Here is a 13,547-nt window from a genome sequence, read left to right on the forward strand (position 1 = left end):
CCCCCCTCCTCCGTCTCACAAAGGTTCTCTGGAGCACGGTGCGTGTGCCGCTAATAACGTTGATGCTCTGCCAAGCCCAGCTGGTGGTGCCCGGCACAGGGCAGTGCGTGTCTTCTCTCCACAGTCGCTCACTTCAAAAGGCTCTCCTCTGCCAACTGGGATCAGAGGACCCGCATCATAGGGACCTTAATGGCCGAAAAGAACCCTGTGTGAAGCTTATCTCGGTTTGGAGATCCAACACATACACAACGCTGTTGTGTAGCCCGAAAGTCAGGGGTGGGCTTTGGTCGGACTCAGAGCCACGGCGCGTGCGTTGCCATGGCAACCGGAGTGCAGCGTTCCATTTCCCTCATAACTGTTTCTGCATGAGGGCCCAAGGCCTTGGATGGAAGGATGGAGGGAAGGAGAGTATTGGCCACAAAAGTGGCAGGGAGGGGTAGGGACTCCATTGAGTAGTGGTTAAACCCAGAATCTCCCAACCCCTCCTCTTCCTCCTCCCCCACCAAACTATGAAGGCAGTTTACTGCCAAAATCGATGTGCAATATTTTGGCAGCAATCTACCTCCATACCAACTCCCCAGCTTGTTCCAGTCTAACGCGGCTAACAGGAGCGTGACCGTGTGGCTGTGGCTGTGACTTCCTCCATCTTTTCTCTGTGGGTGGTACAACTTCCCTCCTTTTCCTCCTCCCCACCTCTCTCTCTCTCTCCCTCTCCCCCTCTCTCCCTCTCTCCCTCCATCCATCTCTCTCTCTCTCCCTCCATCCATCTCTCTCTCTCTTCCTCCCCCCATCTCTCTCTCTCTCCCTCCATCCATCTCTCTCTCTCTCCCTCCCCCCATCTCTCTCTCTCTCCCTCCCCCCATCTCTCTCTCTCTCCCTCCCCCCATCTCTCTCTCTCTCCCTCCCCCCATCTCTCTCTCTCTTCCTCCCACCTGCCATCTGTATGTACTGGGTGAGGCGCTAGCTGTTGCTCAGACTGACGTTACGAGGCTACACACACACACACACACACACACACACACACACACACACACACACACACACACACACACACACACACACACACACACACACACACACACACACACACACACACACACACACACACACACACACACACACACACACACACACACACACACACACACACACACACACACACACACACACACACACACAGTAACGACTTAGGGAGGGAAAAGGAGCGATGTGAACTATATTGTGTTATGTGTAAATATACCATTTTGAGTAAGTAGCCAATGCAATGTGCTTGATTTGACATTGCAGTTGCTAGGTTTTTATGTGGTTTTATTGTAGTCGTTTAGCCCACTAAGTATTTCACCTCGTTAGCGTGGCGGACTTGTCTGTGTTGTTTTTAGGGACACTAACAGTAGCTGGAGGATGAATAATAATGTTGTATCATAATTCACTATACACACATATACAAGCACACACACACACACACACACACACACACACACACACACACACACACACACACACACACACACGCACACGCACACGCACACGCACACATACACACACACTCAAACACACTCTCACACACACACACACACACACACACACACACACACACACACACACACACACACACACACACACACACACACACACACACACACACACACACACACACACACACACACACACACACACACACACATACACACCCACACCCACGCACACATACACATACACATACACACACCCAAGTTGGTCTAATTGGTATCTCTGCTCTTATTATGCATTCATACGTGTCAGAAATATAAATATGTGTGTGCTTCTAGTCCAGGCTGAGTAGACACACAGTACACAAAGCTCATTATACCCAGGGAACTCAGTGTAATTATACAGTATACTGCATTCATTCAGACACGGTTGTAACAACCCCGGGAACTCAGTGTAATTATACAGTATACTGCATTCATTCAGACACGGTTGTAACAACCCCGGGAACTCAGTGTGATTATACAGTATACTGCACTCATTCAGACACGGTTGTAACAACCCCGGGAACTCAGTGTAATTATACAATATACTGCACTCATTCAGACACGGTTGTAACAACCCAGGGAACTCAGTGTAATTATACAGTATACTGCACTCATTCAGACACGGTTGTAACAACCCCGGGAACTCAGTGTAATTATACAATATACTGCATTCATTCAGACACGGTTGTAACAACCCCGGGAACTCAGTGTGATTATACAGTATACTGCATTCATTCAGACACGGTTGTAACAACCCCGGGAACTCAGTGTGATTATACAGTATACTGCACTCATTCAGACACGGTTGTAACAACCCCGGGAACTCAGTGTAATTATACAATATACTGCATTCATTCAGACACGGTTGTAACAACCCAGGGAACTCAGTGTAATTATACAGTATACTGCATTCATTCAGACACGGTTGTAACAACCCCGGGAACTCAGTGTAATTATACAATATACTGCACTCATTCAGACACGGTTGTAACAACCCAGGGAACTCAGTGTGATTATACAGTATACTGCATTCATTCAGACACGGTTGTAACAACCCCGGGAACTCAGTGTAATTATACAGTATACTGCATTCATTCAGACACGGTTGTAACAACCCCGGGAACTCAGTGTGATTATACAGTATACTGCATTCATTCAGACACGGTTGTAACAACCCAGGGAACTCAGTGTAATTATACAGTATACTGCATTCATTCAGTGGCCAGTATAGTGATGCAAACCCTGCATCTTTTACCGACACTGACCGTAGACATCCTCCTCCTTCTATTCCAGTCTATCAATCGTCCATGACACCACAAGGTGACCCTGGGAGGGTGTTGTCCTGGCAACCGTCTGCTACACAACTGTTGCCTGGTCACTGGATAGAGAGAAGAGCTAGGGATGCTTGACGGACCATAGAAACAGAATGTGACAGACACTCTGTATTGTGGAGAATGGAATAAAGATGTGCTCGCGATACTTTGGAAGATCATATAAGCTTGTTATGTACATTTCCTTTGGTTCGTTCCTAACTGACCGATTCCCTTCAAGATGGCCAAATGATACTTGCTCACATAATAGTAAAAGCTGCTGATTAGGAAGACATTTACGATTCCAGTTCTATTCCATTTCTATTTCGCTTTCGGAATGCAAAATATATACCACTGAAAGGATGTTATATGTAAGCATCCAACCAAGAAAATGGGTACCATGAGCCTTTTATGTTTTTGAAAGATTTGGATTGAACAGAGATGAATAATGAATAAAACAGAAGAAGAACTGCTATTGAATGTGACATCCTCTTTCTTATAAAGACGGTCCAACTAATAAACGACAGAAAAACAACTAAAAAACTACAGAAAAACAGCTAAAAAACTACAGAAAAACAGCTAAAAAACGACAGAAAAACAACTAAAAAACTACAGAAAAACAACTAATAAACTACAGAAAAACAACTAATAAACTACAGAAAAACAGCTAAAAAACGACAGAAAAACAACTAAAAAACTACAGAAAAACAACTAATAAACTACAGAAAAACAACTAATAAACTACAGAAAAACAACTAATAAACTACAGAAAACTACAGTGGCGTTCTGCATTAGCATCGAATAGCCCCCTTGATATGCAACTTTTCAGGGAAGATACGAACCAATATACACAGGCATTTAGGAAAGCTAAGGCTACCTTTTTCAAACAGAAAATTGCATCCTGTAGCACAAACTCAAAAAAGTTCTGGGACACTGTAAAGTCCATGGAGAATAAGAGCACCTCCTCCCAGCTGCCCACTGCACTGAGGCTAGGAAACACTGTCACCACTGATAAATCCACTATAATGGAGAATTTCAATAAGCATTTTTCTATGGCTGGCCATGCTTTCCACCTGGCTACCCCTACCCCGGTCAACAGCCCTGCACCCCCAAAGCAACTCGCCCAAGCCTCCCCCATTTCTCCTTCACCCAGATCCAGATAGCTGATGTTCTGAAAGAGCTGTAAAATCTGGACCCCTACAAATCAGCCGGGCTAGACAATCTGGACCATCTCTTTCTAAAATGATCTGCCGAAAATGTTGCAACCCCTATTACTAGCCTGTTCAACCTCTCTTTCGTAATCATCTGAGAAACCCAAAGGTTAGAAAGCAACCACGGTCATCCCCCTCTTCAAAGGGGGATACACTCTAGACCCAAACTGCTACAGACCTATGTCTATCCTACCCTTCCTTTCTAAGGTCTTCGAAAGCCAAGTTAACAAACAGATTACTGACCATTTTGAATCCCACCGTACTTTCTCCGCTATGCAATCTGGTTTCAGAGCTGGTCATGGGTGCACCTCAGCCACGCTCAAGGTCCTAAACGATATCATAACCGCCATCGATAAGAGACATTACTGTGCAGCCGTATTCATCGACCTGGCCAAGGCTTTCGACTCTGTCAATCACCACATTCTTATCGGCAGACTCAACAGCCTTGGTTTCTCAAATGACTGCCTCGCCTGGTTCACCAACTACTTCTCTGATAGAGTTCAGTGTGTCAAATCGGAGGGCCTGTTGTTCGGACCTCCAGCAGTCTCTATGGGAGTGCCACAGGGTTCAATTCTCGGGCCGACTCTCTTCTCTGTATGCATCAATGATGTGGCTCTAGCTGCTGGTGATTCTCCGATCCACCTCTATGCAGACGACACCATTCTGTATACTTCTGTCCCTCCTTTGGACACTGTGTTAACTAACCTCCAGACGAGCTTCAATGCCATACAACTCTCCTTCCGTGGCCTCCAACTGCACTTAAATGCAAATAAAACTAAATGCATGCTCTTCAACCGATCGCTGCCCGCACCTGCCCCGACTGTCCAGCATCACTACTCTGGACGGTTCTGACTTAGAATATGTGGACCACTACAAATACCTAGGTGTCTGGTTAGACTGTAAACTCTCCTTCCAGACTCACATTAAACATGTCCAATCCAAAATTAAATCTAGAATCGGCTTCCTATTTCGCAACAAAGCATCCTTCACTCATGCTGCCAAACATACCCTCGTAAAACTGACCATCCTGCCGATCCTCGACTTTGGCGATGTCATTTACAAAATAGCCTCCAACTCTCTACTCAACAAATTGGATGCAGTCCATCACAGTGCCATCCGCTTTGTCACCAAAGCCCCATATACTACACACCACTGCGATCTGTACGCTCTCGTTGGCTGGCCCTCGCTTCATACTCGTCGCCAAACCCACTGGCTCCAGGTCATCTGCAAGTCTTTGCTAGGTAAAGCCCCGCCTTATCTCAGCTCACTGGTCACCATAGCAGCACCCACCCATAGCACGCGCTCCAGCAGGTATATCTCACTGGTCACCCCTAAAGCCAATTTCTCCTTTGGCCGCCTTTCCTTCCAGTTTTCTGCTGCCAATGATGGGAACAAACTGCAAAAATCCCTGAAGCTGGAGACACATATCTCCCTCACTAGCTTTAAGCACCAGCTATCAGAGCAGCTCACAGATCACTGCAACTGTACATAGCCCATCTGTAAATAGCCCATCCAACTGCCTCATCCCCATACTGTATTTATTTATTTATCTTGCTCCTTTGCATCCCAGCATCTCTACTTGCACATTCATCTTCTGCACATCTACCATTCCAGTGTTTATTGCTATATTGTAATTACTTCGCCACCATGTCCTATTTATTGCCTTACCTCCCTTATCTTAGCTAATTTGTACACAATGTATATAGACTTGTTTTTCTACTGTATTATTGACTGTATGTTTGTTTATTCCATGTGTAACTCTGTGTTGTTGTATGTTTCGAACTGCTTTGCTTTATCTTAGCCAGGTCGCAGTTGTAAATGAGAACTTGTTCTCAACTAGCCTACCTGGTTAAATAAAGGTGAAATAAAAAAATAAAAAAAATAAAAAAATGTTTATATCATTACCATACAATTTGAATAATTTCTATAATTTTTCATCCACATATTTTCTCATTTATTTGATTAAATTAGATCATCTTAAGGGAGAAGAGCATTATGGGCTGCGTCCCATATTTAGTGTCTACTTTTGGCCTCTACTCTGGGAATAGGGAATAGGATGCCATTTGGTCCGCGGTATGGTGGGATACAGTATATCACTGTTGAATATATCACTGGCTTATAAATAGAACACCCTCATGAAGTCATTTATCAAGCCTGGTACAGAGCCCATTGGACATTATTATTTATTATTTAGCAGAAGTTCTAGTCTGGTGCGATATGTCAATATGCGCTATGCCTAATTAATCAAACCATGTGTACAGAATTTAAAAAATGGAAAAACATCCAGCATTTAACCTCTTTGTGCATTTCATTCATCTTTGCATACATGAATAACAGCGTTGTTGTTTTGTCTCGTGTCTAAGCCTATGGGAATTGAAAGAAAACATGTGCCATTGCATTAAGCGGTGGTATGTGACAATAGGGCTTTGTCTGGCAAGACATCAGAGCAGATTGCTACACCAAATGAATGCAGTTAACTGTGCATTGGATTATAAGATTTAAAAAAGACTTATAGGTCCTACAGTGTCTTTGCTTTTTAGACAGTATTTGACATGCATGTACTCTAATTTAGGGGTTACAGCTTCCATGTAGAACAGAAGTACAGTAGGGCATGCCATCCTATGACGCCTTGTGCATTTCAATTCATTAGCATATATGACATTGTGTCTCTGACATTGTGTTACTGGTTTTTCTCATTGCATCTGTCTCTGTGAAGATTCACCATGGATCTACTGCCATCTTATACCCAGACAGAGGAAACAGACAGGAAAGAGACACAAAACAGAAAAACACAGACATACATCTCCCCGGAGACTTCGTATCGTCCCTGCGAAATTAAATAATTGGCGGTTTCAGACAAATGGATACAGAGAGAGACCTTGAATGACCATGCCTGAGCTCCACTTATGTTTTTTCACTTTCAAATCACCTCATCGTCGCTGGCTTTTTTGGACGGCTCCCCAGAAAAAAGCAGAGGCCATCATTTCCGTCCAATTTGCTCTCTCGCTCTCTCTCCGCACACTGACAGATTGTCATATTTTGGCAGGGTTCCCGGCGGATAGAGGGAGAGAGGAGGCGAGTGAAGGAGTGCAGAGAAAGGGCCATTACCATCCACACAGTCTCATTAGAGAGCATTTAGACCCAGGAACTCCAAGCTCAAAGCTCCAGACATTGGGCTACTGCCCAGCCTCGATGCCCTCCCAGAGAGCATCTCACCTGGGCTAAAGCCCCTGCCATCCTGCCCTGTTACCCAGTAACTATTTCATTACATTCGTATATTGTATATTTCATTGCTTCATGAATCATGTCATGGATATAAAATTGACCACTTCATACACAATGGCATAAAATCTACCTGTACTAGAAAGATCACAACACATGATAAATGTAGCAATATAATTACAACGTCCTATCGATTTGGTCATTGAGACACTAGGGCGATAAAGCATGTTTGTTTGTGCATGCAGAGCATAAGGAAGATTTAGCAGTTTCAACCATACCGTCATGAATCCTTCCAGTAGGCCCGAGTCCGGTTTGGGCGGGGCTTGTAGGCGTTCCATGGACCATTTCTCGATGATCGACGACACCTGAGAGTTTTCCGTGTTTAGGATCCGGAAACCCGTCATGTTGACTCCGCTGTACCGATACGGCTCCATATCCAGGGCGAAAAGGTCCTAAAATTAAAAAAATTGCTGTGTTCATGCTTTCATACTTTATTAAAATGTAATAAACATGTCATAAACATGTAACAAGCACTTCATTAGTGCATGATGGTATTACTGATTCTATATAGGGATTGTGTCCGTAGATTGAGATGCAAGGAGATCATTTATTGCCCATGATTGATTCTAGAGTGCTGACCGCACACCTGTTCTCACGGTAAATTAAAACTGCGTTCGGGAAGCCAGACTTAACGGCGAGAGAGATTACCGGGGTACGTTCTGAAGTATTTTCAGGAGGCAGTTAATCTCGTTCGCCGAGGCAGTGGACTTGATTAAGCTAACGTTTTCAAGGTTACCAGGCAGGGCCTTGGTGCGAGGCCACACGTCTGGCTTATGAAGGCAGACATCTATAGGTTGTATAAGTGTACTCTCCTCTAAGGGCAAAACAAGCCCCTGGATACCAGTTGTATTGCAGCATTGGCCAGCACTACCGCCACTTCCTTGCCAAACTGACCTATGTTGTTGGAACAGGCAGGAGCCCAGACTAACAAGTTACAGCATGCCTCTGAAACAGCACTACCTTCGTTGCTCTATTTCCTGTTTGCCCATAACAACAGATTTAGGGTCAGTCTTTCTCAACCCTTGTCCTAACCTTATCCATAATTTTCCAAACTGCACAACAGATTCATGGTCAGTCTTTCTCGACCCTTGTCCTAACCTTATCCATAATGTTCCAAACAGCACAACAGGCACAGTTGTTGTCAGGGTCATAATGTACTGAGACGGTAATAGCCTCGTACTGTCTGAGCTGTTATGTACGCTCTGAATCTCTCATTCTCTCTCTCGCCATCCAGGAAAGATAGGCTTTTCATCCAGTGAGAACAGCGGGACTCTTTGTAGTGGATGGATCAAAATCGCCGTCTTGAGTCAGAATAGACGAGCATATCGAACAGCTTTATTTTTTTCGTGATCAAAACTCTTAGAGGCTTTTGGACAACAGATTGGGGAAGGGTAGAGAATGGCTAAGCATCGTTTAGAGAGGAAACAAAAGGGTATCAAAGAAAAAGACTGATACTTAGACAGCTATAACCTTTTTCAACCCTGGAATAGATACGGTCTTTAAAGGGTTTTATCTATAAATGTTTTTGACATTTATTAACAGTATCTTCAATAACACATTATAGATGTATTAATTGCCACCAGGACCAAGTATTTAAGTGTCAATATAAAGAATATGATTATGTGATATCTACTGTAAGGTGTCCATGTTAGGACAACATCACGCATCTGCAATGTTCATGGATACCTTCCTAATATGGGCAACGTATTGATCAGGAAGAAAACTCAGTATAGACGGGTTAGCTGACAACGTCACAAATACGATGAGCAGGCTTCAATGGGGCAGAAGTCCATGTGTTGTTGTGATCTTGAATGGCCAGATATTTAGTAACAATGACAAGAAGCTGCCATGTGAGGATCCGTAGGCGGCTCATTTCAGCTCGTTTCATCTTGTTCTTGATACCATGTCTTATTTTGAGGTGTTTTGATTGATGTCACGTCTAGGCTAATATGGCAAAAAAAACTGCTAGCTAGCTAACCAACAACTGTAACAATGTATTTGTGCGATAACAAGTGCTCATTGTGCAAATGTATTTATGTTTTCAAGAACATTGGATATGAAATACAGTTTAAATGTTGTCATCAATTTAAAGCCATTCCAGTCTGTTTTGCCCCATAGTTTTTGTTGCTAAACAACCAACCCGTCTATAAATGTAAGGTGCTGGTAAACGTACCAGGGTGGTGAAGATGTAGTGGTAGTACTCGGTCATCATTCCCATGGCTAGAGCCTGTGGGAAAACAACAATACTGACTATGGTCAAAGTGCCAACAGAAATATACAGCATGTGTGAGTGCAGAGTAGACCAATTTTTTGGGGACCAAATTACTTTAGATAAGTCAATATGCTAAACACATTTGGGGAATATCCTATTAGCGTTTTATGTATTTTTTTGTCAACACACAGAGCAGAAAATCAGAGCAATTTTTCAGAGTCATGATTCAGCAAGCCTTTGTGGTGGATGTTTCACATTACGAGGCCATGTTGGTGGCCATGCTGTATATAATTAGTAAACTGAACACGTGTCATCTACTCTGCCCAAAAACTGGTATTTTGGTGACGGATATACACACTTCTCATTAAGAATGTGGCTTAATCATAATGTCTGAAACATGCCTGCGAGCTGAGTCAGAGCTGCTAATTAAAACTATATTGTGGCATAGAGCATCCATTAGAGCATCCATTAGAGCATCCATTATGGAAGCACAGTAATAGAACTGTAATATTCTAAAAGGAGATGAACGAGGAAAATGAAATATCCAAAAGAGTCGGTTGCAGATAAAAAGGAATTGAATTACCAAAGGACTTGAATGACGGTGCTGGACCTTAAACCATAATATAAGTAATAACTATTCAATGAGTGACTCATTATTCTGGAGATAATTCATATAAAGAAATCTAACAAAGTCTAAGAATAACAAAGTACAACATGTCTCTTGCCTAACTGACCTGTTTCAGGATCCAGGCAGCCATTTCATGGCCGCAGTCAAAGATCACGTGGAACTCCTTTGCTTTCTTCATCTCTTTCAGAAGTGGCTTGGCATCCTTGGTCTCCGCCGGCAACTGTCGGATCTTCAAACGAATGTTGTATCGGGATGGCGCCTTGATCAGCTCCTGCAACCGAATAAGACCTGCAGACCAAAAATGTACACCTTATACAAGAGTGGCAGGAATTTAAAAAATGTGTATGCAATGGAAATGAATAAAAGCGCGGCATTGGTAAGGCATACAGTTCGGATACAACCCAGCAGAATTGGTTCTGTGAACATTCCCAGAACATTCATTAGGTTGCCCCAACAGTTCTAAAAACACAAAAACTGTCCAGTTGTGCTGATGATTATGCAATGTTTGTATAAAATATTATCTTGATGTTGCAAGAACCTTATCAGAACAAATGTTGTTATTACATTACTTGGAAATCTAATAACAACCTTAGGGGAATGGTCTGTGGTGGTAGATACAGATGTTGTGCACAACATTTTAAGATATAAAAAAAAAAAACATTTTGTCATCAAAAGTATTATTTGAATGTTTTTGGGATGTTATCATGTGAGATAAAACCATAACTAGAACGTAATATGAATGTTACCTAATGTCCTGTGAATGTTCCCGGTTACCTGGGAAGTGTTTTTAAGTGTAAAAGCCCAAATACATGTCTCTCTATTCCATAATTGACCTGATTCTCCCACTTGCCCTCTGCCACGTGTATTCTGACTCTTCTGATCACAGACAAAATCATTCAATCGTGTCAATGGGAAACTTACAACATTTCAGAATAGTCAGAATACCTCCAATGATAGTCAGAATAACTCCAATGATACAGTTCTGCAGAACCTCCAACAGAGCTCTTCACCAACTCAACACAAACGACAAAAAGCACTTTACTCCAGCACCTTAAAAATGCAAATTCATACAGTACTCTCTACTCTAGAGTGGAATGACTTAAATCTGATAGTGTGGGGAAAGCCAGAGTCAATTCATTCTCTATCTCTCTCCTTCCCAAGGTTCTGTTCTGATGGGAGCCTCTGTTTGCCCGACCACTATCCCCTAGGGAATGTAAACATACCACCTTTTCGAGAAACAAACTCCAACTTTCCCTTTTCCACCAGCACTCCGTTAGAAATGTCTCAAAAAGACGATCTGAAATTACAACAAGTTTCTCCCCTCTCCACCGAGGACTTCTGAGGACTTGGCTTAGTCCTCTTCGGAGGACTTCTCCTCCGAGGACCTCTGAGGACTTGGCTCAGTCCTCTTCGGAGGACTTCTCCACCGAGGACTTCTGAGGACTTGGCTCAGTCCTCTTCGGAGGACTTCTCCACCGAGGACTTCTGAGGACTTGGCTCAGTCCTCTTCGGAGGACTTCTCCACCGAGGACTTCTGAGGACTTGGCTCAGTCCTCTTCGGAGGACTTCTCCACCGAGGACTTCTGAGCCGTGGAATGAATGAAGGCTGGATTTATGGTAGAAATTATTACTTGTCATGAGTGTAGAAATGGATGGGTGTAGGAAGGAGAGAAGAAGGTTTTTTTAAGAAGCACGTTAGGACTGCTCAGCCCCTTTTTCTTTGGGACGAAGTGCTGTGTGAGCAATTGAATGGTTTTACTGTGAGTCAGGGCTGATTCTCCCTTGGGAGTTTAATAAGGATTGCTGCAAAATAGGAATGAGGAATGTGTCCTCGCATGTTGGAAGTACAGTCGTGGCCAAAAGTTTTGAGAATGACACAAATATAAATTTTCACAAAGTCTGCTGCCTCAGTTTGTATGATGGCAATTTGCATATACTCCAGAATGATATGAAGAGTGATCAGATGAATTGCATTTAATTGCAAAGTCCCTCTTTGCCATGCAAATTAACTGAATCTCAAAAAAACAATTCCACTGCATTTCAGCCCTGCCACAAAAGGACCAGCTGACATCATGTTAGTGATTCTCTCGTTAACACAGGTGTGAGTGTTGACGAGTACAAGGCTGGAGATCACTCTGTCATGCTGATTGAGTTCGAATAACAGACTGGAAGCTTCAAAAGGAGGGTGGTGCTTGGAATCATTGTTCTTCCTCTGTCAACCATGGTTACATGCAAGGAAACATGTACCGTCATCATTGCTTTGCACAAAAAGGGCTTCACAAGCAAGGATATTGCTGCCAGTAAGATTGCACCTAAATCAACCATTTATCGGATCATCAAGAACTTCAAGGAGAGCGGTTCAATTGTTGTGAAGAAGGCTTCAGGGCACCCAAGAAAGTCCAGCAAGCGCCAGGACCATCTCCTAAAGTTGATTCAGCTGCGGGATTGGGGCACCACCAGCACAGAGCTTGCTCAGGAATGGCAGCAGGTAGGTGTGATTGCATCTGCATGCACAATGAGGCGAAGACTTTTGGAGGATGGCCTGGTGTCAAGAAGGGCAGCAAAGAAGCCACTTCTCTCCAGGAAAAACATCAGGGACAGGCTGATATTCTGCAAAAGGTACAGGGATTGGACTGCTGAGGACTGGGGTAACGTCATTTTCCTTTCTGATTGTTTGGGGCAACTCTGATGAATCCCCTTTCCGATTGTTTGGGGGGGGGAGCTTGTCCGGAGAAGACAAGGTGAGCGCTACCATCAGTCCTGTGTCATGCCAACAGTAAAGCATCCTGAGACCATTCATGTGTGGGGTTGCTCCTCAGCCAAGGGAGTGGGCTCACTCACAATTTTGCCTAAGAACACAGCCATGATAAAGAATGGTGACACATCCTCCGAGAGCAACTTCTCCCAACCATCCAGGAACAGTTTGGTGATGAACAATGCCTTTTCCAGCATTATGGAGCACCTTGCCATAAGGCAAGTCATAACTAAGTGGCTCGAGGAACAAAACATTGATATTTTGGGTCCATGGCCAGGAAACTCCCCAGACCTTAATCCCATTGAGAACTTGTAGTCAATCCTCAAGAGGCGGCTGGACAAACAAAAACCCCAAAATTCTGACAAACTCCAAGCATTGATTATGCAAGAATGGGCTGCCATCAGTCAGGATGTGGCCCAGAAGTTAATTGACAGCATACCAGGGCGGATTGCAGAGGTCTTGAAAAAGAAGGGTCAACACTGCAAATATTGACTCGTTGCATCAACTTCATGTAATTGTCAATAAAATCCTTTGACACTTATGAAATGCTTGTAATTATACTTCCGTATTCCATAGTAACATCTGACAAAAATATCTAAAGACACTGAAGCAGCAAACTGTGTGTAAATGAACAT

At 43.5% G+C, this 13,547-nt stretch overlaps 1 protein-coding gene across 1 annotated transcript in view; it reads right to left on the reverse strand.

Annotated features, from left to right (window-relative positions):
• LOC139556057 (glutamate receptor ionotropic, kainate 2-like) overlaps nt 1-13,547 on the reverse strand; it is a 174,588-nt gene that overhangs the window by 97,380 nt on the left and 63,661 nt on the right. Inside the window, exons 5-7 of the mRNA XM_071369545.1 lie at nt 10,264-10,445; nt 9,491-9,544; nt 7,536-7,709 (exon numbers count right to left, since the gene is read on the reverse strand). Of these exons, the coding sequence (XP_071225646.1) occupies nt 7,536-7,709; nt 9,491-9,544; nt 10,264-10,445 (410 nt within the window). The remainder of the gene's footprint in view (nt 1-7,535; nt 7,710-9,490; nt 9,545-10,263; nt 10,446-13,547) is intronic.

The sequence above is a fragment of the Salvelinus alpinus genome, chromosome 27, assembly GCF_045679555.1.
Source record: "Salvelinus alpinus chromosome 27, SLU_Salpinus.1, whole genome shotgun sequence".
Classification (NCBI taxonomy): Eukaryota; Metazoa; Chordata; class Actinopteri; order Salmoniformes; family Salmonidae; genus Salvelinus; species Salvelinus alpinus.